Here is a 27,221-nt window from a genome sequence, read left to right as displayed (position 1 = left end):
TACTTTATCTGAAACGATAAAATTTGAATGCGTGTAAAAGAAAATTAGCTAAACAAACGTTTTTATTATTATTATTATTAATAATAGTCATTTTTGTTTACTTTGCAACACACAGCTAGCACAATAGGCGGATGTAACGTAATTGTTTGTATTGTATTATTTCGTACATCTATTATTAAAATGTATTTGTAAGAGCTCGTGCTTCTCAAACTGGAAATAAAAATAGAAAAAATAAAAAAATTTTGCCTTTCAAAAGCAATACGCAGTAATCTAGAATAAAACGTACAAAATCTATATAAAAACACACAGGTGTTTTTGACAATCGTGCATTTTTATTGGACTTGTGTAGACTTAGATCTATTTTATTTTGTTTTTGATATCTGTGTATATTTTCTGTGCTCTGAAAGTTTTTGTGTCCAAGAAAAATTACATGTAGCATACTTTGCAACAAAGGTTAATTCATTAATTTAGCCGCTAGATGTCGCTATTTGTAATGAAGCCGAACGGATATGACGACATATTGTGCGCCGTGTGCCCGCGTTGCCTGATCGTGTTTGTAGTGCACTTTAGTTTTTAAATAAACACATAATTTTAAAGAGAACATATTTGTTCTTGTGAAGGAGGACAAGGGGTAAGTAAACAGTTTATTTAGTTGAACGTTATTGATCACGCATAAAATTTAGCATGGCTTTATGCAAAAAGCATTGATTGTGGCGGTGTTATGGTAAAGTGGTGGTATGGTAGATTGTAATGCCATAGTAGTGTATTTATTTACTATGGTATCTACATGGAATTACAAGAAGGTACATCAATGTATATGATTCCTGTCTCGTCCCACAGAAACAGAAGTATACTAAAGCATTTACTGTAGTGAAATTCCTAGATACTATGTTTCTGAACCCTACCGTAGTAAATATTAACGTTACTACAGTATTTTTTTTCAATTTACTATAGCTAATACTATAGTACACATTAACAAATAAATGAATTACTATAAAATATATACTATAATTTAATGCAACTGACATTATACATACAAAACTTGGTGCCTATTGATTTGTGATATTGACCTTTATGCTATATTATCATGCTATAACCGATATCCAGATGCTTATAAATTAAGCAAAAAATGGCCGATAAATATCGGCAGCTAATACATTGGTGCATCTCTAAATATAAGTGGAGCATAAGTAATGGATAGGGTGCTTAAAACTGATTATAATCTAGTACTATCTTGCTTTTTTAGTTAGATACTCTGCCGGACATTTTCTCTTGAAAAGATGTCGGATGAAGACGAAGCCCCAGTTGTGAAAAAGTCCAGGATCTTCTATGGAAGCCTCGAAGATAAAGAGAGAGAGCGTCTTAGCCGTGAAGGAACAACATCCACTGCTAAAGATGCCGTTAAAGCTGGCATTGATGCTGGAAATATTAATATCTCCAGCGGTAAGTTGAAATGGTGTTTAATTAAAACTGACAAATCAAGAGGATCAACTTTCTTAACTACTACTGATTTCTGAAACAAAATTTTGTGCATCTGTGATAGTAAATAGTTTGTTTTCTCCTCAGGCGAGTTCATGGAAATGGAGGACCGCATAAGTGATCGACAGGCTGAAGTATTGGCAGAGTTTGAGCGTAGAAAGCGAGCCAGACAGATCACGGTCTCCACTGATGATGTGGAGGTCAAGGCCTGTCTGCGATCTCTTGGCGAGCCAATCACGCTGTTTGGGGAGGGGCCTGCGGAGAGACGGGAGAGGTGAGTGGCCAATTATTGTGGTACCGCCTGGTGGACAGTTTAAACAGAAGATTTTAATCATATTACACACCAGTTACCAGGCAGGGACACCAAATCGTGTGATTTTGTCAAGTGACTGCTTTTTATTATGTACAGTAGTCATCTGACAGTCAGTGAGGGATGCATGGACTATTATTTGCAGTAGGGTGTGTGATGAGATCGTAGGGGTGTGACGAGATCTTGTGCAATAAGATCTTGCTAGATTAAAAAGTCACATCGTGGTGAAAAATACCTGATACCAGCGTAAAGTTGAGTTTGCACCTTTTACAGTGCATGCATTATATTATTCTGTCTCTTATTGCATGTGCTTTTTTGTTTTGGTGTCCAATAATGTTCGTTTGGAAACTTAACGTCTGGGGTGGTTAATTATTAACGTGTAAAGCTTCTCAGTTTACATGATTTAATGTCTGCATTTTCTTGCTCAAGAATTACAGTGGCTGTATAATTTTTATTGTAAAGAAGTGGACAAATATTAAATATAAAGTGGATTTAAACATTGGGTCTCCATCACTAATAATTGCGTAAGTTTTTCGTATTACGCACACTTGAACTTCTCACAAAAACATTCCGCCTAATTCACAACATGAGTTTGTTCTTATACTTGTTCTTATGTTAGTGAATTTGGAGTGTTGTACATGAGCGGCACGAGGTTGGTAATTTGCTTAAAACACGCCCAAACCAGCTCCATATAAAGCCAGTGCTGTCCACCATCCAGAGTAATATTAAAGAACTATTGGATGCGTTAACAAATTTTACATTTAATTAATATGACAGAGACCCGTATCTGAATCTAAAATAAAACATTCAGGAGATCAAGTGATTGACGTTTGGACTTCTCATTACATTAGGCATTAAACAGACGCTTTTATATAGAAATTTTAAAAGTGAGGAAGGAAATCGTGAACAATTGATCATTATGTGCATCTTCTTTATATGTGTGGGAAAAAAGTAAGCTATAATAATGTATAATATAATGTGTATATAATAATAATAATACAGATCTTGTATAATAATATATAATACAGAAGATATTATAATATAAAACAGTGTTTCCTCTAGGATTTTTTCCAGCTGTGGCGGCAGGGGGCGCCCATGATGATTATAAATGTACTTTTTTTTTTTTAAGTAGAATATAGGCTACAGTAAACTAACATGTATTTTTTATCATTTTCATGCTGTCATTTACTTTTCCTTATATTTATAGCATATTGCTTTTCTATGTTTAATCTAAACTGTATTTTCTTAAAAAATACGTAAGTTTTATAGCTTCATACGGATCGTTCATTGTAGTTTTAATGTTGTGTGCAAGTTCTTGCTCATGTTTAGCGTTACAGAGCTGTTGCAAAGTCACGCACAGTCCTGTTTGATAATCCGCACCGCTGTGATTTGACACAAAACCTGACCAGTTATCCGACATCAGCAGCAATTTTTTCCAGCATTCCACATTCAGCCTGTTTGACATAAAGAGCCCGACCCGGTCACACCGCAAATCGCGCAGCTAAATATAAACCTTTAACGTAGAGGCCTGCACTCCCGCGGGAGTCCCGCGGGAGTCCCGCGGGTCCCGATGCAAAACAGTGCGGCGCGGGACAAATTTTGAATGGTCATTGCGGGAGCGGGCGGGATTAAAGAGATGCACTTGCGGGTGCGGGCGGGAGGGATGATACGCTGCACTCCCGCAAATTAAATATTAGTTTATATTACAAAACTTTAGATTTATTTGTTAAAAGATGGGTAAATGTTTTCTGTCTATTAGTTTTTGTTAAACGTTCTGTTTAATAAGTGAGTCATTTTACTAATTTTGTTCTGTTTTAACAAAAAAAAAATATATATATATTAAGCATTCTTAGTAATGGAAAATTTTGTCTTTCATTTTTTCGTTATAACGCAGATAGCATCCATCGAATTCGTTTTATTAATAAAACAAACTGTTTAATATAAGTGAGTTTGTCATTGTAAGCCTACTATTTTATTGGTGTTGATTTTGAGGCTGCAAGGGTCGCTCTGATAATAGTTATACATTGCGAGTTATAGCAACCCCGTCTGGCGGCTTGATGTGAATATAATTCATATTATAAACGAGTGTATTCAACTGCAATATGGCAATATATATCCTCACAACATTATTATTTCTCAAAACTTTGACAAAAATTATTTTTAAGGATTAACTGTATTCTTACAGTTATTCAAAGATGCACACATTATTCCGCATATGATTTGAATATTAGTCGAGAGTATATAACGGCAATTAACGTCTTATATGCCAATAAATATCCACATAACTTAATATAACAGCATAATGAAATGAATAAAAGACGAGGAAGTAGGACTGGCATGTAAATTGTATTATTAGCAAAATAACTGAAATAAACTCTGAGGTAAATGCGCGAGGTAAACACGTTAAAATAAATGAGCAATCACCGTGGAAAAAAAACATTATTATCTCTCAAAACTTTATATGACAAAAATTATATTTAAAGGAAAAATTCTTACAGTTTTTCAAAGATGTAAAGAAAGTATTCCACATATTACTCCCGTTTATGAGCACGTTCATCTCTAGCCTCGCTCTGTTATGTAATCTCCGTCTTTCAAACAGGTATCATTTTGTAAAGTTACTTATTTTGGGAAATTATCCATGATTTGATGATTTTATTATTATTATGAAAATGTTTTTTTTTTTTGCAGATTGATTGCGATTTGTATTACCGTTTTACTACAAATACAAGACCTTTTTTTTAACACGGAGGGCCGGTGGTATACGAAATTTCACGGTAGATTTTTTGGTCCCACTCCGCCCCTGATATATATAATGAATAATAATTAACAAACATTTAACAAATTCATTTTATTAAGAAATGGAAATATTTAATGTAGCCTACTGGGTAGGATTTTAAACGTCTTTGCCAAATATATTTTCGTTTAAAATATGCGGTGTGTTTAATACATTCAGAAGGTGAAAAAAATCCTCACCTGCATATCCCTAAATCCAACACATCTTTGTAAGAACGTAAGTTAAGTCTCCATGTTATTTTTACATTCTGACTTTAAAGAACAATTTGGAAAAAGAGATCAGAGCAGAGGAGCGTGTAAATGCTGCAATTACACTTGCTCAGACAGCAGCTTATTTTTAAAAGATGCTGTATTTTATTGCTCTATTCGCCAAGTGTATTTTAATTGGCCACACTATGAAATTTATATTTAAATTCAGAACTTTTTAAAATATTATTCAATTAAACTTATTCAAAAACTACTGAAAGGAAATAAATGTGTTTGTTTCTATTTTTTTAAATGGTGGGTCTTGAGATTACTTGTTGGGTTGAAAAAGTTTGTAAACCCCTATAATACATATGCAAGATTGATCAAAGCTTTATCAAATCTTTTTAATTTTTTTATTAGTAATTATACCATGTTATTCATGTAGGTAAATAACGTCGTAAGATACGCATACTTTGTGTCCAAAAAGAATTAATATAGTGGATTTTTTTACTTATAACATCATATATGAAACTTACTTTATTTTCCAATAAACTGATGAGTTTTGCATCAAATAGATTGTTGATACTCTTGCAATAGATGATTTATGACTATTCACAGACGATTCATTGTTACATCTATGACTTAAAAAATTACGATTTGTATATCCTTTTCTTTTTAGAGACCGTTCGCATCAAGTTGCCATGTTTATTTTAAATCTTGATGCGCGGCAAGCGCACTCAAATATAGACACGTCTGAAACAAAACTCGTATTTTCAGGCGAACCATTGAAAAGAAGAAATTCAGTGCGTCCTGCGTTTTCCATTTATTTTAGATGTTAAGTTAATGGACTCGAATGCAAAAATTCTTCCAATAAGTGGTCGGGACTCAGGACACAATCAATTTGGGCATAAAGTGGTGGGGCTGCTGTGACTGCAGGCAGCCTATGACAGCAACCTTCAACCTGGTGGCATGACAACAACCGGCCTCGTTGCAAAAAAACAGACCGGCCCATCAGGAATTCTCCTTGTCCGATTAGCCATCTAGGCCTGTTACCATGTATTGGTAAGGAATTATATGTGCACGCACGTTTTTTTAAGACCTTTCCTGAGACAGAAAGTAAACATCCATCCATCCTGCCTGCGGGCATTTGCGGGCGGGAGCGGGACAAAATATCACAGATGCGGGCGGGAGCGGGACTAAAAATTAAAAATCTTTGCGGGAGCGGGCGGGAGTGGGACTGAACATTGCGGGTGCGGGCGGGAGCGGGACTGAAAATTGTGTCCCGCGCAGACCTCTACTTTAACGTTCTTCAGACAGAGCTTAAACACAAATAAGCCATTTAAAAACTGCTACCTATCGGAATCGAGTCGAATTTGGTCTTGGATGTTAGACCTGCAGTTTAGCCTACTCTTGCTTATTGAGTCCCGACCTGCATGTACAACGCAAATGACACGTTAATATTATTACACCCGTTACATCAAATATTATGCGGTTCACCCGCGGGTACCCCGATCCTGCTGTCTGAAAACATATATGAAACCGTCTCACCGTCTGCCTCAAGTTTTTATTACCAACGTCCGTCTCTTCCACGGGAATAATGTAAGTTTCCTTCCAAACAGATTTGACTATTAATGTCTTGCAGCCCCATATAAGTAGTATTCAGTGTTTAGCCTTTTGTTTTTGGACAAACATCTTATCATTTAATGTGAAACTTTGTGAGGGTCGATCTGAGGCACAGAAGATTGACTGACAGCTGGGCGGTCAGCAGCGCGCTGCGCTTATAGTCTATATTCTGAATAACTAATTGCCTGATAAGTTGATAATATGAGTACAGTGATTCCAAATGAATGTCCAAAAAACTTGTAATCTGTTAAATCGAAAGTTTAATAATGTCTTTTCTCGCAGCCCTGCGCTGCGTCCGTGTATATGCGCATGTGAAAAGCATACGCGTGATGACTTTGCAACTTAAAATACCCTTAATTTATTGCCATACAGATAAAAGTAAAATAACATTCGAAACTGAAAATTGTTTTTTTTATTTGTGTAAACTCACAATAAGGAGAAAACCTTGTGCTTATTTAAAATCATTAAAAACATTACGTGCTTTCTGCTGCTTTGGTTTAACAGCGCCTCACAAAAAAAGAACAGCAACTCAAATACTTTTTTATTCGTTTTGTCAATCTGATAATTGTAACATATTTCGTGTAGGTTTATTTATTTTATTATATTTCTCAAAACAGAAACGTAGCCTAATCATCATCTGATTTAAATCTATTTGTGCATGAAACTAAACCCATGAAGGAAATGATAATATTTTAGGAGATTTATTTATTATAAATGAGTGAACAACGCGAATCCAGAAAGGAATTTATTTCTTTAAAACAGCCAGTCTGGCAGGGGGGACATTTCGGTAGCTTTATTTATTTTGCGAGCTGCCGCCGTGGGTTTTGTCTAGAAGGGATACAGAAAATGCTGAAAAGTTTAGGATTAGATTTGGAGGTAGGATTTTTAGGATGAAAACAGCGGCTCTGGCTAAATGAGAGACAAATACATCCTAAAATCCTGTGAAATTTTGTGTTTAGAGTTGGGTTTGGGTGAAGGATTAGGATAAAACAGTGCTCATCAGGCGAGATTTCGTTTGCTGTATCCCTTCTATCCACAACCGCAGGCGTGGCGGGGATGTTTTAGGCGTGGCGGCCCGCCACGGTTGAATGTATATAGCGGAAACACTGTAAAATATAATCATGTAAATTTTATATATCAACATTATTATAAACATTATAATTATAGCCTCGTATTTGATTATAGTGTACGTGATTATTGCGTACGAGTGGTTTTATTTTTTTTATTTTGATACGAGAGTTTTTGTTGAATCTCGATTTGTTCGTAAATACGTACGCACATCTCACACATAATTTGTGCGTACGCATGCTTAATGAATCAGACCCATTGTTTGCATGTTCTCAGTCTAATGAAAGTTAAATAACAATCGCTAGGCTGTCGGCGGCCTCTGCAGGTATTTGTTATAATAGTAGTATAATTGTTTGCTTTTATTATATATATTTTAAGGTTTTTGTTGAAAAAATGTGATGCAGATACTTTTTTTAACCAAATATTATTATTACCTTATCATTGTTATAGTGTATGTCATTTTAAAGGTTGTTGCTCACATGGGTCTATATTTATTATTTAATACCCAAAATGTATCAAACTACTTCATAATAAATTACAAAAATACTTGTTAGTCACAGTCCTAATTTAGTAAAGCATTTTAAAATGAGGTGATTTCAGTTGAATAAAATAATAAAAAGTGTAAAAATCTTGTTTTCATGGATCTCGTATCTCGTCAGTTGGCACACCCCTAATGTCTTGCCTTTTTATTGTTGGTGTGAGTTTTTTTTTTTTTTTTTTAATACCCATGACATTATCAAACAACAAAAAAATTTAATTGTTATAAACATAGATTTGTGAGCATTAGGCATAGTTCACGGTATAAACAATACACATCATTTTTGTCTAAAACTTTATGATGGCAAGGACCTACACATATGATTAATTTTCCCTAAAATAACCCATTTCCTAAAATATATATCTATCTTATGTTATATATAAAGAAACATTTTAGCTTTGTTACATAAATAGGCCTTGTAATATTATAAAAACAATTTTAAGGACTTTTACAATATTTTTTTCTCTGAAATTTCGGGTCTGATTACATTTACAGATTGAGAAATTTTCTTTCGGTGGTTGGTCCTGACGCCTTGAAAAAATCAAAGAAAGAAGAGGATAAAGGAAAACGCAGTCAAGATGAAGTAAGCATTTTGTTGACTTTTTTATAAACTCCAATGGTTTTGACAGACTCGTGGAATGAGAATTGTTTTGCATGTGTTTTGCGCAGTATCAGCAGACGTGGTACCATGAAGGCCCTTCATCTTTGAAGGAGGCACGTCTATGGTTGGCCAAGTATTCACTGCCCAGGTAAACAAAATTAGTTTGTGTCATAGTTTAACATTAAACCTGGTTCTTGCCATGAACTTGGCCATAGACGCTATCAAAGGGTTATAAAAGAAAAACATCATACATATTAATATACCCAACGTTAATATAAAATCAAAATATTTATTTTGCACGTTTAACATATGGGATCTGTTTTTATTTGCTCTAGAGCAGTGCAGAGGTTAGATGATGCGAGAGCCCTTAAAGAAGTTCCAGAATCTATACGAACAGTTCGACAACAAGAGCTTCACAAGAACCTTAGGGTACGACCGCATGTCATAAATGTGTAAAAATTGAATAGTTATGTGATATTGTGTATATATAATAGTTAATGTTATTTTGTTTTGTTCAGAATCTAAATAACTTCTGCAGCCAAATTGGCGATGACCGTCCAATATCCTACTGCCAGTTTAGCCCCAACTCTAAGATGTTGGTGACGGCATCTTGGTATGTTATTAATGATTTCTTTTATTCATTTATTTTTTGATTGAATGATTATATTATGTGTAGTAAAATGTATTCCCATTAAATGTTCCCTCTTGTAGGAGTGGTTTGTGTAAATTGTGGAAAGTCCCAGATTGTACACTCGTTCGCACTTTAAGGGGTAAATATTTTCTAGTTTTAATGTTACGACAGTCCATCTTTTGTATGTTGTTTATTTCAAAGTTTCAGTGTGTTAATTTAAAGAAAGCCTTGATTTCACTTCTTTATCTTCAGGTCACAATACCAACGTAGGAGCCATTAGCTTTCATCCTCAAGCCACACTGACGCTGGAGGAGTCAGATGTCAATATGGCCTCCTGTGCTGCGGACGGCACTGTTAAACTCTGGAGTTTAGACAGTGATGAGCCTGTAGCAGACATCGAAGGGCACTCCATGAGGGTGGCACGAGTGGCCTGGCACCCATCCGGACGGTTTTTGGGCACAACTTGGTAATATTTTTGTATAATAGTACAATATAATTGAATCTTTCATGCAAGCAATATTCTTTGTAGGGCTGCAACAACTAATCGGCAAAATTAATAAAATTGCCAGCTAGGTCCTTGGCCTTTCTGCAGAGTTTTGAATTCGGCTACGTTTAAACTGTTTCTGCGCGTTCAAGATGGAAGGATTTGGTTAAAATGAAGAATGAAATGAAACCTTAATAAACTATTTAATTAATAAAAGATTTACTGTGAAAATCACTATACAATACTTTTGAAAAATTATTTTTAATCAATGTTGTTGGTATTTGGGATGGTTTATTTAGATTGCATTTCATGCTTTAATATTAGTATGTATTAATATAAAGTTTGTATTTTTCTAATTGTTGTAGGGTTTCCTAAAAAATAGTATTGAACCACAAACTAAGTATCAGCAGACGTGGTACCATGAAGGCCCTTCTTCTTTAAAGGAGGCACGTCTATGGTTGTTTTAAAGGGACCCTCCACTTTTTTGAAAATATGCTCATTTTCCAGCTCCCCTAGAGTTAAACATTTGATTTTTACAGTTTTGGAATTCATTCAGCCGATCTCTGGGTCTGGCGGTACCGCTTTTAGCATAGCTTAGCATAATCCATTGAATCTGATTAGACCATTAGCATCGTGCTAAAAAATAACCAAAGAGTTTCGATATTTCTCCTATTTAAAACTTAACTCTTCTGTAGTTATATCGTGTAGTAAGACCGACAAAAAATTTAAAGTTGCGATTTTATAGGCAGATATGACTAGGAACTATACTCTCATTCTGGCGTAATAATCAAGGATTTTGCTGCCATAACATGGAGGCGCAATGATATTACGCACTGCCCGAAAATAGTCCTCTGCTATTGAAAGTTATAAGGGGACTATTTTCAGCTGCTGCGTAATATCATCAAGTTATTATATTAGTAAAACTCTGTACTTAGCACTTTTAAAACTACACTTCTACACGTGAATACCCCAATTTTTACTGCCTTAATTCGATTTTTCCCTTATTATAGCTAAATGAGTAATATTTATGTTTTTATTCGATTAGTCGATTAATCTGAAAAATAATCGCTGATTATCGATTATAAAAATAATCGTTAGTTGCTGCCCTAATTCTTCGTAAAGGTGCTGTGGAAAAAGATTTATTGTACAATACTTTTGAAAAAATACTTTTTAATCAAGTTACCCAAACATAGTTCTACCAATTTTAGATTAAACTAATTTTAAACATCTTTTCTAGTCTTAATTAAATAGATTTTATTGTCGCCATCAATATAGCCTTAGAAGCTATATTATTTTAGAAAGAAAATCGCTGTACAGATATCTCCCTGCTTTGTCATATTTTCTTTTACAAAAGTTTAGTCTTTTCTAAAATATTTTCTATTGTTTCTTTTTAAGTTATGATAACTCATGGCGGCTGTGGGATCTTGAAGCTCAAGAAGAAATTCTGCATCAGGAGGGTCACAGTAAAGGAGTCCACGATCTTCACTTCCACCCAGACGGCTCGCTCGCAGGAACTGGGTGAGGGTCTTACGCTAAAAACTCCACTGTGCTATAAAGAAACAGTCGCAGCGTTCAGGGTTCCCACGGTGCCTTGAAATCCTTGAAAGTTTGAAAATCTGGGGGAAAAAATTCAAGGCCCTGGAAAGTTTTTGAAAAAATACCTACATAGATACAGGCCATTGAAAGTGCTTGAATCTATTTTATGCAAGAAGTTTTCTGGAAAAAATCCATATTATTCCCTGTGTAGTGTAAGATAATATCATAAAAATTCTAGACTTTTTAAGCACACTTGCTAAACTGTTCACTTTAAATGCTTATATCTTCTGTATGTGAATGTTGATTCATACGGCCAAAATGCTTTTTTGCATAGTTGTGTTTGACACATGAAAACGTCTCTGGGTATGTATGTAACTTTTGTGAAGGGAACGAGACGCTGCGTCTCTCTTGCCATACTTCCTGCATCCCTATAACGCCGTCGTTGGCAATATTTCAGATAGCGATATACTTCCTGGCTCCCGCATCACCCTGTCTTTGTCATTAAGCCTCACCATTGGTTGAATTTGATTCAGACGCACTTACCCCTGGAGACGTCACCAAAGTGTCACCGCAGTGACGCAGCGCAGGTTCCCTCAAAAGGGAACTTTAACAATGTATCTTAAAGGGGTAACACGGTGTAACCTTGCTCTCACTTGAAATTTGTCTCCACATTTATTCTTTGAATTTAAGGGTATTGGACCTGGAACGTCCTGGAAAGGTCCTTGAATTTAAAGTTAACTAAGGTGTGGGAACCCTGAGCATTGTTGCCTTCACAAATGTTGCATGGTCAGCAGTAGTTTGCCTTTTTATAGTTAAATTCATGCAGGTTAATGAAATCTTTTCTCTCATTTATTTAAAACATAATCTTTGCATTTACATGTATTCATTTGGCAGAAGCTTATATGCAAAGAGATGTACAGTGCATTCATGGTATACATTTTATCAGTAATGTGTGTTTACTAGAAATCTATCACATGATGAAGCCAACGCTTTACTAATTGAGCACAACAGGAACACTAATCCTTAATCTGTAGTCCATAATAAATAAAGATTTGTTAATGAAGGACATTGACATGATATTATAGAAAAACAAAAACTACAGTTAATACAGCATTTGCATTACCAGCCCAAAGTTTACACCACTCCATATTGCTACAATTCAATAAACCTGCTTAGCTGAATGAATGTTTAGAAATACAGTTTATATTTACATGTGATTGGGTATTGTTTCACACACAGTGGTCTGGACGCGTTCGCTCGTGTCTGGGACCTGCGGACTGGCCGTTGCGTGATGTTCCTGGAGGGTCATCTCAAAGAGATATACAGCATCAACTTCTCACCAAATGGGTAATAAAGAGCATGCCAATATTTGCTGATATTCTCGCTAGATTATTCTTTGTTTTTAACTGTGCAATCTTTTTCGTGTAGCTACAATGTGGCAACAGGAAGTGGAGATAACACCTGTAAAGTGTGGGACCTTCGGCAGAGGAGGTGTATATACACGATTCCCGCCCATCAAAACCTTGTGTCGTCCGTCAAGTTCCAGCGTAGGTGTTCAAGATCCATGCTAATTGTACAGCATTACCACCCATAGTTCACCTGTCACTCTTATTTATCATCACTTCACAAAACTGACAGCTTCACTTACTAAACATTCACATTTACTATTTATTAAATTACATTCAACGTGATTTATTAATTCCCAACTTAAAGTTGAGTTCATCACAACACCTGGTGGCTTTCTTTTGCATCTGTAAACAAGATCATCCCAACATTGAGGACATTAATAAATCAACTTGTCTACCTATACTTTATACATCTTTACAACCCCTTGTGATGAATTTGGTAACATCGTAGAATGATGTCAAGCTAATGCCGTCTTTTTCTTTTAGCTACGGATGGGCATTACTTGCTGTCTGGTGCGTATGACAACACAGCCAAGGTGTGGACACATCCAGGCTGGTCTCCTCTGAAGACTCTAGCGGGGCATGAGGGCAAGGTTATGGGGCTTGACATTTCACCCGATGGACAGCTTATTGCGACCTGTTCCTACGACAGAACCTTCAAACTATGGATGTCAGAATAAGATGATAATTTCTACTTTGAGGGCACTTGAGTGTTCGAGGGACGTTACATTGCTTCTGAGAGGGATGTCTTTTGATTTTGAGAGTAAATGTGTTTTATACCAACCTAGGTGTATGTTGAAATCTTCAAAGGCATAAATCATACTGTCATATAATGGGATACTCTAGCCAAATATCAAAATGACCCCATGATGCTCACCCTCAAGCAATTTGAGATGCATATGTCCATCATGTTTCAGATGGAACACATTTTAAATGTCCTTGCTTTTCCAAGCTTTATAATGGCAGAAAACAGGGTTTAGGGAACAACTTGTGACTTAAAACCTCAAAAAGTGCATTCATTCTTCACAGAAGAATTCCAATGGGTTAACATAAGGGTAATTAATGCGATTTTGTAAGAAAATATAAACTTTGTAAACCGTAGTGGCTAGCTTCCGGTAGCGGCGCCATCTTGGATTCACGCGAGAGTTTTAGCGTAGTGAGCGCTTGTTGCCATGGGTACTTTGCGCAGTGACTCGTGAATCGCGTGAGACCAAGATGGCGTCGTTACCGGAAGCAAGCCACTATAGCCCACAAAGTTTAAATTATGGATATTTTTCTCACAAAATCCCATCGATTACCCGCTAAAGACCTTTATTAATCAATTGAAGCCGCGTGTATTACATATGTCAATTTTTTGAGCTTCAAAGTTTTCTGAGCCCTGTTTTCTCCCATTATAAGCTTGGAAAAGCTCCAAATGTGTTCTTCTGAAAGATGATGGATGAGTACATCATTGGGTGATTTTGATATATGGCTGGGAGTATTGCTTTAACTTACAATTCTGTTTTTATTTTCTAGTTTTTTAAGGCTTCAGCAGAACACAAGATTTGTAAATTGCATTTTCATGCTGACATGTTGTCCAGTCTTTGACAATTCGCTTTGATTAAAAATATAAAATATCAAATGTTCTGTGTAGACTTAGTAGTGCTTAAAACAAACATTACGTTGTACCCTGATATACATTTTTCTTTTTACCATATAAGGTAGTTCCTTCCTGTGACAGAATCTGCAACCCAAATGCAACCTGTTTTATTGTCCCAGGCATTTATGTGAAGAAAATTCAGATTTCGGCAATTGAACAGTGCAAACATCCATTATTAGATGTGTCTGGTCAAAGCCATATTTTTGCAATGTCTGACATGGTAATATCAGCAGGTTTATGAACATTAGCACCACCAGCAGCAGAGCAGACAGTGCTTACAGCATGGGCTCCTATGGAAACGACGTTCGGCTGTTGCCACATTGGCCCAGGCTGAGGGAGGCTGATCTGTGATTGGCTGTTTTATAAAAGAATTCTTGGTTTCCAGCGGTGCTTTCTGGCTGTAGATTCGCTGGTTTTCAACCTCGGCTTTAACACCCAGAAATGCTGCCAGGTCTAGGTCGAGTCCGGTTGCGCCCCCTCGAGGAAGGGGAGTGTTCTGCCTGCACTGTGGGCAGGGGATCCACACCTATGGAGGACAATCATGTCAATCAGAAATGTCTGACATGGTGGAGGTGTAATATACAGTAGATCAGCACATTGGGAGATGAGGTTATGTCATATTGGTCTTGCTGTTAAGTTTTCTTTTTCCTGCTGTATTGTACAGAATAAAAGTTTTTTGTTAAATTAGTGTATAAATGTTTGCAGAGGAAAATTTAAACGTGGCAGGGCCTGTGGAGTAGAAAGTGGGCTTGTAGAAAAAATCTGTTTCCAAGCAGGTTTCCAAACCTTACTGCCCTCCCCTGGCCATTAGTTTGGACAAAATAACGTAGTTGTGCCCTAAAACAACACTGTTGGTTGAGCATGCATGGACAATCTGAACAAACAGAAATGTTTAACATTACCTTACAGGAAAATCAACCTACAAATTGCTTAGCTGGATACTTAAAAATAGCATGAGAGGAATTTATTTAAAATCAAATTCACACACATTCATTTTCATCATCAAAAAATTCACTTGAGGAAATAACAATTAGATATTTATTTGTTAGTAAAGTCTCTAGAGTAATAAATACACTGAGAAAAAGGGGGTGTAACCTTTTTAAATAAGTTCTAATATGTACCGTTTTGTTACAGATAGGTACCAATATGCACCTGTTATGTACAAATGACAACGTTTGTACCTCTTATTTGTGTACACCACCATTCAAACATCTTAAAACATTTATATATATATATTTTTTTCTAACACACAATAGATTTGAATTATTTAATAATTAGTAGTTAATGCATTAGCTAACATAAACTAAAAATGATCAATACTTCGGTAACACTTTACAATAAGGTTAATTAGTTAACATTAGTTAATGTACTACCTAACATGAGCAAACCATAAGAAATACATTTGTTACAGTATTTATTAATACTTGTTAATGTTAGTTAATAGAAATAGAGCTTTTAATTGTTTGTTTATGTTAATTCACAGTGCATTAACTAACGTTAACAAGATTTGATTAAAGTATTAGTAATTGTTAATGAAGAAAAGATTAATAAATGCTAAGTGCATATCATTATTAGTTCAGTGGTTCTCAAACTGGGGTCCACGGTGCCAGGGGGGCCCCAGCTTTATAAAATACATTAATTTATAATAAATTTTGTGTAATTAAACACAAAAAAAATATATAAGCCTACTAACCAACATCACTACTTTTATATATGTTTTGTTTAATTAAAATGTTACAATTTAGAACTGTTTTTGTCATAAATTTTCTTTGAGGGGGGCGAAGGAATGCACCGTATACCACACGCAGAAAAAGTTTGAGAACCACTGTATTAGTTCATGTTAACTAATGTAGTTAACTAATAAACCTTATTGTAAAGTGTTACCAATACTTCTACAATTTTTTAAATCTTAGTTCATGTTAATTTTATTGTTTACTAATACAGTTATAAAATCAAAAGTTGACATTGGCATGAACTAAGATGATTTATTACTAACATTATTATTATTAATAATTTATTATATTATAATAAATGCTTTTTAAACAATACTGAATGAATTTTCATCTATTATGGTCTCTTATTGGCTGCTTTTTCTTTAATATTCAGCCATATATAGTCATATATATATTTTTAATAAAATTTAAATTTTCTAATTAAATAAAAATGTATTGGCAAAACAATATTTTTTGTCTATAAAAGTAATTTCAAACATTTAAACACACCTTATAAAAATATTAAGATCATGAGAAAATTTCAGTCAAGCATCAAAAAGTCAAAATGGTTGTGTAGGCTGATAAAAATTTCTCATTTTCCTTCACATGGATTTCCTAGAAATACATAAGCTTATAAAACTCTACAGTAGATTTTTAGAGATCAGTGATATCCTTCAGCATTTTGATATGAATTTGTAGCAAACAAACACCTCCACAAAAGTATCAGATTATTACATAGATCAAACAAGCACCTGCTCATTGATGACGGTGTCCAGCCGCTTTAGACAAGCCTGGCAAAAAGTGTGACCACAGTAGAGTTTCCGAGGTAGTCGCTCTCCCAAGTTATACACACTGTAGCAGACGATGCAGTCCAGTTTGCGACTGTCCCTGGAGTTCTGTGGCCCCGTCTCCACATCTCCCTCGACAGGAGCTTCAGACACGACAACATCCGAGATCCTAAACAATGAGGTCAACATGATACAAACATCTCTTTGTATTTGCCCGAGATAGAGAAGACATTTGGACACTTCCTGGTTCTCACAGTGTTAATATGATGAACTAACTTTATACATCTACTAAAATGACCTAGAAAAGTTGTTAGTTCAAGTTTTAGAATGATTGTGTTGGTTTGGTATTTCGTTTATTCATTAAAAGTGTGGCATAAGTGTCCGAATACCTCTTGGGCCAGTATTGGGCCCGTACTTTTTTTTCAGATTTTTTTTTCATTTCACTCAACCACATGCAAGGTCAGCTAGTGCAAGCCAATGTGTAAGCCGAGCTGGTTGTATCTGTTTACCATTAGGGACAGTCCTGAATTTTTATGCATGTAAGGTTATAGAAAAAGCTTTTCATCGTCATACAATCCTTTGTATTTACAACCAGTCACAAGACAAACAACCTCGACCACACAATGTGCCTAATGAGCTTTAATGGACAATGTTTTATTTGCATAATTTTGTTATTTCATCGTTTATAGTGAAAGCATGATACGTCAAGATTGTTTGTAATCATATAATTCATTTAATAAAATAAGCACAATTATATGAAATAAGAATAAATATATACTTTATATTCAAAATACATTTACAATTTCAAGCACTTTCACTATCGTTTGAATTTTCTTCATCAGAATTAAGCAAAAACACAAACGGTATCATTATAAATCTATATATTTTAGTATTATATAAGCAGTTTCCGTGAAGAACGTCTACCTGTCCTCTTCCTCTCCAGGTTTATTTTCTAGATCCCCGGTCTCTTGAAGATCTGATGTCCCACTCACAGTTCCATCCATGTTTAATGTACCAAAAGTCCAATGTCTACTAACATTTTACAGTCAGTTCTGTCTTGGTTTCTCCATGGTTCACGTCCTTTGTCAAACGGTTTTACACCTGACTGCACTCCCTCTCTCGCTGTCACTGAAGTTCCAGCAGCTCTGCCTTTGTTGCCATTTGCTCCCAACCAACCACAACTGCCTCTCTGAAATGGAGGGCAAACAATGGTGTACCTCTCCAAAGCGTTTAATATTTAAGTACTCCCTGTCGCTGTGAACCTACAGTATGCCTTACACACACACACACACACACACACACACACACACACACACACACACACACACACACACGCACGCATGTTCCTCCTCCTGAAAAAGTGATTGTGGGAGGAGGTTGTTGGCTTTTTTAAACGAGTCCAGAGTTGCATGGAGTTCTTGTATCTCTCTGCTCTTGGCATTGACAACTTCATCATATGCTCTTATTGGATCCCATAGATGTTTATTGTATTTCTTATGTTTGTGAAAAAAGTCCAAATTGATGGAGCATAGACGTGGCTTTTGAGCAGATAATGGTTTAGTTATCTTACAAGAAACACAAAATTTAAAATGGAAAATGAAGGGCATATCGCTTTTCACTCTCAAGAGCTGAAATTTAAGCCCAGTCAGCCTGTCATCCATGCGTCGCTGCCAAACCTTCATCACCCCTACACTACAGCTATAGTACTGCATGATTATAACAACAGATAACTATCATTATTATTATTGGCCAGAGTCAAATTCGTGTTGCTAGAGATTTTCTCTCATCTTAAAGCTGTATGGGGTAGTTTCCCAGACAGGGTTTAGATTAATCCAGGACCAAGCCTTAGTTATATTATGACATTTAAGTAGTTTTATCAACCATACCTTACCAAAAAACAATGCTGGTGTGCATCTTAAGACAAAATAATGGCAGTGATATATGTTAAGATGTGTCAGTACTGAAAAGGCAGGTGATGGGGTGGTTTCCAGAACAGGGATTAGCTTAAGAAAGGACTAGGTCTCAGTTTAATTACACTGTAAAACCTAACAGTTAACTTAACTCAAACAATTTAAGTAATCTGGTTGCATTAGACCATTTAAGTTTTAAAACACATCAATTTAAGTACTGTGAACTTGAGTCATGTGCAATTATGAACATGCATATGACTCAATTAGTTTAAGTTCAAAGTACTCAAATGTATGTGTTTTAAAACTAATGCAATAGGTTTACTTAAATGGTTTGAGTTGAGTTAACTTTTAGGTTTTACAGTGTAGGAAATATACCTTACTAAACAATGCACAATGATTTTCAAGAAAAAAAATCTTAGTATTTTTTTCTTGTATTCAGTAAAAATATCTTAAAATTTTTCAATTAAGATGCTTTTTCTTGATGATCAAAACAACCCAAGAAAATAAGTCTAGTTTTTAGACCAAAAATATCAAATTTAAGTGATTTTGTGGATAAAACAAGCTAAAAAATCTGCCAATGGGGTAAGCATTTTTTTCTTGAAATTTTCTTGAATTTAGTGTTTAAGAAAAATGTTCAAGATTTCTTTTTATGTGTGCATGCGGTAGTTTTACGTGTGCATGCGGTAGTTTTAGGTGCGCACGCGAAACTAAACTAAGTCACGCTTTTAGACCAAAAATATCAAATTTAAGTGATTTTATGGATAAAACAAGCTAAAAAAATCTGCCAATGGGGTAAGCATTTTTTCTTGAAATTTTCTTGAATTTAGTGTTTAAAAAAATGTTCAAGATTTTTTTTACGTGTGCATGCGGTAGTTTTAGGTGCGCACGCGATAGTTTCACGTGCGCACGCGAAACTAAACTAAGTCTAGCTTTTAGACCAAAAATATCAAATATAAGTGATTTTATGGATAAAACAAGCTAAAAAATCTGCCAATGGGGTAAGCATTTTTTTCTTGAAATTTTCTTGAATTTAGTGTTTAAGAAAAATGTTCAAGATTTTTTTTTACGTGTGCATGCAATAGTTTTAGGTGCGCACGCAATAGTTTCACGTGCGCACGCGAAACTAAACTAAGTCTAGCTTTTAGATCAAAAATATCAAATTTAAGTGATTTTGTGGATAAAACAAGCTAAAAAATCTGCCAATGGGGTAAGCATTTTTTTCTTGAAATTTTCTTGAATTTAGTGTTTAAGAAAAATGTTCAAGATTTTATTTCACGTGTGCATGCGATAGTTTTAGGTGCGCGCTCGATAGTTTCATGTGCGCACGCGAAACTAAACTAAGTCTAGTTTTTAGACCAAAAATATCAAATTTAAGTGATTTTGTGGATAAAACAAGCAAAAAAATCTGCCAATGGGGTAAGCATTTTTTTCTTGAAATTTTCTTGAATTTAGTGTTTAAGAAAAATGTTCAAGATTTTTTTTTACGTGTGCATGCGGTAGTTTTAGGTGCGCACGCGATAGTTTCACGTGCGCACGCGAAACTAAACTAAGTCTAGCTTTTAGACCAAAAATATCAAATTTAAGTGATTTTATGGATAAAACAAGCTAAAAAATCTGTCAATGAGGTAAGCATTTTTTTCTTGAAATTTTCTTGAATTTAGTGTTTAAGAAAAATGCTCAAGATTTTTTTTACGTGTGCATGCGGTAGTTTTAGGTGCGCACGCAATAGTTTCACGTGCGCACGCGAAACTAAACTAAGTCTAGCTTTTAGACCAAAAATATCAAATTTAAGTGATTTTATGGATAAAACAAGCTAAAAAAAATCTGCCAATGGGGTAAGCATTTTTTTTCTTGAAATTTTCTTCAATTTAGTGTTTAAGAAAAATGTTCAAGATTTTTTTTTACGTGTGCATGCGGTAGTTTTAGGTGCGCACGCGAAACTAAACTAAGTCTAGTTTTAAGATCAAAAACATCAAATCTAAGTGACTTTGTGCATGAAACAAGCCAAAAATCTGCCAATAGGATAAGCAAAAAAGTCTTGAAGATTTTTCTTAAACACTAAATTCAAGAAAAATTTGCTTACCCCATTGGAAGATTTTTTTGCTTGTTTTATGCACAAAATCACTTACATTTTATATTTTTATAAAACTAAACTTATTTTCTTGGGTCGTTTTGCTCAAGAGAATTTTAAGAATTTAAGAATTTTTAGATATTTTTCCTGAAAACAAGACATAAATACTAAGAATTTTTTTCTTGAAAATCATTTTTTGTAGTGTAGGTAAACAAGATTAACATTAGATTGGCAAAAACGGTGTGTGTTATGTGAGCTTTAGGTTTACAAGTCACCTTTTAAAATCTTACACTTCACTGTGATGCCATTGAAGAACCATTTATTTGATATGTTTTTATAGGGAACCTTTTTGTGAAACAGCAAGGTTCTTTATGGAACCATTTAGCAAATTTTTTTCTTCTATGACATCATGAAGCACCTTTATTTTTAAAGAGTGTTGTTATGGAGATCAACATGACTAATACGGGCTGTTATGATGAAGCGAGCATATTACAAGTCATCGTGAAACACGTGAGAACATGTGAGATTCAGCGTCATCGACGTAATGCCATATTTGAACTTGGATATGCGATGTGTTTAAGATCAAAATGTAAATAGTTTTTCACAAGCATATTGTTTTGCTTTAGAAGACCAACTGGAGTAATTTGGATTACTTCAAAGGGGACTTATCATCATGAAAATCTGACATTTTCCATGTTTAAGTGCTATAAATGGGTCCCCAGTGCTAGAAAATGTTAAAAAAGAACAACCCAGTAACTTAGTTTTGGTAAACCATTCTTTGCAAGCATGTACAAAAAATAGGTTTTTGTAATTTGGCCCCCCTTGTGATGTCAGAAGGGGATAATGCCGCCCATTAATCTGCACTATCCAACCACAGCACTGCCATTTAGTGCAGATATTTGCATTTTAAAGGACACACCCAAAACTGTGCATTTTTGCTCACACCTACAAAGTGGCATTTTTAACATGTTATAATAAATTATCTATATGATATTTTGAGCTAGAATTTCACATGCGTACTCTGGAGACACCAACGTTTTATTTCACATCTTAAAAGTCTTGTGAAATGTCTCCTTTAATGATGAATGTATGTACTTTCTGAAGCTTTTAACATTAAAATATACATTTGATTTGGGATGGCATGAAAGTGAGTCATTTTTACATTTAGATGAACTATCATTTTTAATCACTAGATGTCAGCAAAGAGCAAATATTTCACTTGTTCACCTTGCAGTTATTATGGGTAATAAATCACAAAAATATTATTCTTTGCTCTATCGTCTAGTTAAATTATTAAATGATAAAATGTTACATATTATTGTAAAATGACATAGATGACACAGTAGTTGCTACCAAAACAAGAGTAAATATTCAGTTGAGAAAAAAATTTTTTTTGGACAGCATTATTTGCTCCTATCTGATTTCACGTGTTGTTGTTGGCTATGTATGAAAATATTTCCCAGTTCACAACATCATGCTGCTGGCAAAATGAGGGCGATCAGACGTCATATCATGCTGTTGTTTTGCGTATGTTATTTGGTTTAACGTTGTCCATACGTGTGAACTCACCTTGGAAGACACCATGCGGTTTCTCAAATTTCTCATGCACTCCTGATATTTATCTCTCACATTAGCAGATTTGTGTTGCTATAGGAAATGATGACACATGCAAATCCCATGACATCGTAAACAGAAAGATGATAACCATGCTTTGTAGATTTCTTCAGGTTGTTTGACTTGTGGTGACTGTAGGCTACTGTTAGAAGCTGGCTGTCTTTTTTAATTAGAGACTCTTTGAACAAGAGGAAGCTGTAAAACCAAAGTCTCTGAAATGTAATGGCTCCACCTCCTCCTCAGGGGCTTTTGGCTAATTCAAATATTTACTGTTTAATGAAGCTGGTGTTGTTTTAAATAAACTCATGTGACCAATGACAACCATTCCTAAGATACACTCTCGAGTTTACTTACATTTAATGATGACTTTTTTATACGAATAGCTAACTGGAAAATGAAAATTTTTCAATAAATTACCCACATGCCATCCCAAAACTAGTTTTGAGTTTGACACACAACACATTTTGAGTTGTAGTAAATGTCCAGTGTGTGTTTTTAGCGACATCAAGCGGCCAGATGGCGAATTGCAACCAACAGAAGCTACGGTGGCTGCCACAGGACAACCATGTCGTCGTCTGAGAGATGAAACGCGCTATGTAAAACAATTTGTCCGTTTAGGGCAGGAGTGGACAAACTTTTCTTACTCGAGGGCCACGTGAGATTATGAAATAAACATGTGATTTATTCCAAATCAACACTTTGTTTCTACTGTACTTCAGACTTTCAACTACACTTTTATGAACACTTTTCACTACTTTCATATTTTGAAAAAAAAAAACCTCACTGGATACATACATACATTTGTATTACCACAACTTTACTACAAATAAAATACCTTGGTGTGACCATAGTAAATTTGTCGTTACCAGTGGCGGCTGATGACTGCTCTTCTGAGGGGCGTGAATTGAAAATATGTGTTAGGAGTGTCATGTGTGTTGCTCATGTTATCAAATATGTGTTTGTTGCGTCTTGTGAACCATGTGCATCATGCATCTTGTCAAAATAAGTGCCTGCTGAACACGCGTCGAAACGGTTTATGATAAAAGAGAGTCTGATTACACGTGATGCACATGGTTCACTTGACGCGCCAAATACATATTTTGAAATGACAAGCCACACACATGATGGGCTACATGTTGTAACAAGCTTTGCATCGTGCTCCCTCAAAAAAGAAGTCACCGGCCGCCACTGGTTGTTACAAAAAAATATGTTTAATGTAGTTAAAGCATGCTTCATTTTCTTAAGGGCAAATCATTTCATGTGCTTTGCTAGATAATTATTACACATCACCATGATGTTAAAAACAGTGGTAAGCAGTTTAAAAATGGCGATACTTAATTCTTTGCAAATAACACATACCTGCTTCTGTCTGATGTTGGTGACGTGTTTTGCTGTCCATTCTGTTTTAAACATGCAACATTCAGTGTTTATTTTTCTATTTTGTTGTCTCACTGGCGCATTTTTTTAATAATAGCGACATTGCTGGACGTTGGTGGTATTGCATCAAAGTATCATAAGTAATTCTGGACCAAAATCCTTTACTGTTTAATATAATTATAAACTGCTTCGCGGCCCAGATTAAAGTCAGTGTAAAGCAGGGCTAGTCAGCTGGCGCCCACGGGCCAAATGCGGCCCCACCAATCATCTTTATCCGGCCCGCCGGTCATCTTTGTCTGATTTGCGTGGTTACATTTATCTTTCCACTGTACATGGTACGGCCGATAAACCGGAAGGAGAATCAGGAAGGGGGTGCGTGAGGTACCAACCATCTGCGGGTGCATAATTACGGATCCAATTTAAGCTTTGGATTCATGCGAGACTACACCCCATATGACAAGCCGAACAGAAGTGATGTATTTCAGTTTGTTGATCAAAACACTGTGTGCAAAGTGAAAATGAGTAATCCTTTTTTGTTAAACTTTATCAGTAACACTTTAATCCCTTAGAAACGATTGATTACTGATAAGTAGATTATTAAATTTGTACATTAAAAGGCGCTTGGACTGATATTAGCCTCTCTTCCATTTTAACACAATTAAAATGAAATTTTATTACTGACACTCCGACAGTCGTGTCCGGATAGTGTACAATGGAAAGGTGGTTTAGCCTATATATCTTTAAAATATTAAAAATAGAAAATATGAGTTTACAGTAATTAAAAGGCAAAATACTGGATACAAAGAGTTTTTTTATGTGACCTAAAACAAAAAGTAACAAAAACAACATACATATATAATAGGTAAAAAATATATAAAAGGTAAAAAATAGGCCCGAATTTTATTTACAATTTTTAAATCTGGCCCTCGAAGACGAGTAGTTGAAGCCACTTGTGTAAAGCATGTTAACAAGGCAGCTGACCATATTAATCTTCCAAACCCCCCGCCTGTTTAGTCATTGACTGATAAGGCAACAAGTCTTAAGGTTTTGGACACAGCTTGCGTCATATGTCACAATGCACACATCCCAAATCATTGAAAATAAATGACGTCCGGCTACTTTGTTCCAGAAACCTCTGACGGTGTGAACGCCCCTTTAGACCTCCATCTGTGTCTGTTGTGGGTTATAAATCTGATTGCCTTTGCCAGCTGAGATACAAGCTTTTATCTGTCAGGTATGTCAGTAGATAGCTGTGTATATGTAGACAAAGCTGTTTATGTGTTCCTTTATAGCTCGGTGGTAGAACATTGCGTTAGCAACGCTAAAGGTCATGGGTTTGAACCCAGGGAACACTAATGCACTGTAAGTTGCTTTGGATAAGAGTGTCTGCTAAATGCAAAAATATCATATATAACAATGGATACATATGTTCAATAGCTACAGGCTTAAGGACACTCCACCCTTTTTTGAAAATATGCTCATTTTCCTGCTTCCCTAGAGTTAAACATTTGATTTTTACTGTTTTGGAATCCATTCAGCTGATCTCCGGGTCTGGCGGTACCACTTTTAGCATAGCTTAGCATAATCCATTGAATCTGATTAGACCATTAGCATAAGGTGACCAGACGTCCCCGTTTTCCGGGGACAGTCCCGTTTTTTTGGTGTTCTGTCCCCGACTGGAGCTGTCCCCGGAAATGTCCCGTTTTACAGCACGTCCAAAAAAAAAACAGCAAATACACTAAAAAACCCGATCAACATGTAGCGTTTGTAGTACCAGACCGGAGCAATCATGTAATGATTATTTTCACCAGCGGAGGGGGCCGCGAGCTACTGATTACTTGCGCACGCCACTGATTTAGCGATGAAGAATTTACTACCAGACACCTATGCGAGACACAGGCGTGCCGCACAAGCCCTGAAAAGTGAAGCCAAAACGTCTCGATCGCCCCCCAGTGACTGGTCCCAGTATAGGTCATAAACCCCGCCTCCCCTTGTTATTCAATGGGACTTGAGACCAACAAAAAAATGTATTACACTTCAATTATCTTTTTTCCGAAGCTGGTTTCTGTCATTCACTGTAGTTTTTATCACGCTGATGTACATTCAAATATTTGTTTTTAAAATAGGTTTGTGTTTAGTTAGTTATTTAATGATATAAAAACAGTGGTGTCACGTCATGATTGACAGCTGTGATATCGTGTGATATGCGCATTCTACGAGAGCGAGGGCGGGGTTTTGATTTCGCGGCTTTACTTCCTGCTCACTACTGCGCATGACTGGTCCCGAAATCGCTGCTCAAGATGTCAGCGCCATATCGGGACACTGGCGGCTTTACTTTTCACCAATGGAAGAGAGCGAACAGGCATCGTCCATCTTTTTTTACAGTCTATGTGCGAGACACATGAGTTTACAATGCTATGAAATTAGCTGAAGTAGTACCTTAGAAGTCATTTTTGATGAGGTATGTCTCTTGTATAAAAAAAGGAAAAAAAATTATATTTAGGCTACAGAAATTGTTTAATTAATTGAATTAGAAACATTGCAAAAATGACTTTCTTATTAGTAGTTTTCTCTTGTTTTCAGTACGAATATAAAAAAATTCTTAAGTCAAGATGCATTTTCTTGATGGGCAAAATGCCTTAAGAAAATAAGTCTAATTTTTAGACCAAAATATATTAAATTTGTGCTTAAAACAAGCAAAAAATAAATAAATAAATAAATAAATTCAAGAAAAAATCCAAGAAAAATATTTTTTGCATGTTTTAAGCCCAAATTCACTTCAATTTAATTTTTTTTTGTCTTCAAGCTAGATTTTTCTTAGGGGATTTTGCTTATCAAGAAAATGCATCTTGATTTAAGAATTTCTAGATATTTAACAAGACAATACTATTAAGTAAGAAGTAAGTCATTTTTTGCAGTGAATCCACAACAATAAAGAGAACAAACTTTTAAAAAACGTTTTGTCCACATTTTTTAATTCATAGATAACAACAAATGAAATTTTAATGATATTTTGACCATTTAACTAGGAAATCTGGTCACCTTACATTAGCATCGCACTAAAAAATAACCAAAGAGTTTGGATATTTTTCCTATTTAAAACTTGACTCTTCTGTGGTTACATCGTGTACTAAGACCAATGGAAAATTATAAGTTGTGATTTTCTAGGCAGATATGACTAGGACTATACTCTCATTCTAGTGTAATAATCAAGAACTTTGCTGCTGTAACATGGCTGCAGGAGGCGCAATGATATTATTATAGTCCCCTTAGTAACTTTTAATGGCAGGGGACTACTTTCAGGCTCTGCGTAATATCACTACGCCTCCTGCAGCCATGTTACAGCAGCAAAGTTCTTGATTATTACACTAGAATGAGAGTATAGTTCTTAGCCATATCTGCCTAGAAAATCACAACTTTTAATTTCCATCGGTTCTTAGTACACGATGTAACTA

The 27,221-nt window shown here is 35.4% G+C and overlaps 2 protein-coding genes across 2 annotated transcripts; one reads left to right on the top strand and one right to left on the bottom strand.

Moving 5' to 3' along the window:
• Positions 1–478: 478 nt before the first annotated feature.
• Positions 479–14,276, top strand: prpf4 (pre-mRNA splicing tri-snRNP complex factor PRPF4). Its single transcript, XM_055200463.2, has 13 exons — positions 479–631; positions 1,247–1,443; positions 1,567–1,753; positions 8,493–8,580; positions 8,667–8,746; positions 8,934–9,027; positions 9,117–9,211; positions 9,310–9,368; positions 9,482–9,695; positions 11,109–11,231; positions 12,489–12,596; positions 12,678–12,796; positions 13,142–14,276. Exons 2-13 carry the CDS (start codon positions 1,281–1,283, stop codon positions 13,333–13,335), a joined length of 1,524 nt encoding a protein of 507 aa, XP_055056438.1. The 5' UTR covers positions 479–631; positions 1,247–1,280; the 3' UTR covers positions 13,336–14,276.
• A 103-nt stretch (positions 14,277–14,379) lies between these two features.
• rnf224 (ring finger protein 224) lies at positions 14,380–18,095 on the bottom strand. The gene is made up of 3 exons (XM_055200465.2): positions 17,719–18,095; positions 16,759–16,963; positions 14,380–14,820 (listed from the first exon to the last, which is right to left on the bottom strand). The coding sequence occupies exons 1-3, from the start codon at positions 17,796–17,798 to the stop codon at positions 14,539–14,541; spliced, it is 567 nt and encodes a 188-aa protein (XP_055056440.1). The 5' UTR covers positions 17,799–18,095; the 3' UTR covers positions 14,380–14,538.
• Between the last annotated feature and the right edge of the window lie 9,126 nt (positions 18,096–27,221).

Source organism: Misgurnus anguillicaudatus, chromosome 22, assembly GCF_027580225.2.
Source record: "Misgurnus anguillicaudatus chromosome 22, ASM2758022v2, whole genome shotgun sequence".
NCBI lineage: Eukaryota > Metazoa > Chordata > Actinopteri > Cypriniformes > Cobitidae > Misgurnus > Misgurnus anguillicaudatus.
The sequence above is the reverse complement of the archived record's forward strand: the minus strand, read 5'-3'. Positions and strand labels throughout refer to the sequence as shown.

What these genes read in the sequence shown, in the direction of transcription:
- prpf4 (XM_055200463.2), top strand. Translation starts at nt 1,281, where the DNA reads ATGTCGGATGAAGACGAAGCCCCAGTTGTGAAAAAGTCCAGGATCTTC. An exon ending in ACTCGTTCGCACTTTAAGGG is followed by an intron (nt 9,369 to 9,481) that starts GTAAATATTTTC and finishes CTTTATCTTCAG; the next exon opens with GTCACAATACCAACGTAGGA. An exon ending in GTCGTCCGTCAAGTTCCAGC is followed by an intron (nt 12,797 to 13,141) that starts GTAGGTGTTCAA and finishes TTTTTCTTTTAG; the next exon opens with CTACGGATGGGCATTACTTG.
- rnf224 (XM_055200465.2), bottom strand. Translation starts at nt 17,798, where the DNA reads ATGGATGGAACTGTGAGTGGGACATCAGATCTTCAAGAGACCGGGGAT. An exon ending in CCTGGAGAGGAAGAGGACAG is followed by an intron (nt 16,964 to 17,718) that starts GTAGACGTTCTT and finishes CTCATTGTTTAG; the next exon opens with GATCTCGGATGTTGTCGTGT. An exon ending in ACACCGTCATCAATGAGCAG is followed by an intron (nt 14,821 to 16,758) that starts GTGCTTGTTTGA and finishes TGTCCTCCATAG; the next exon opens with GTGTGGATCCCCTGCCCACA.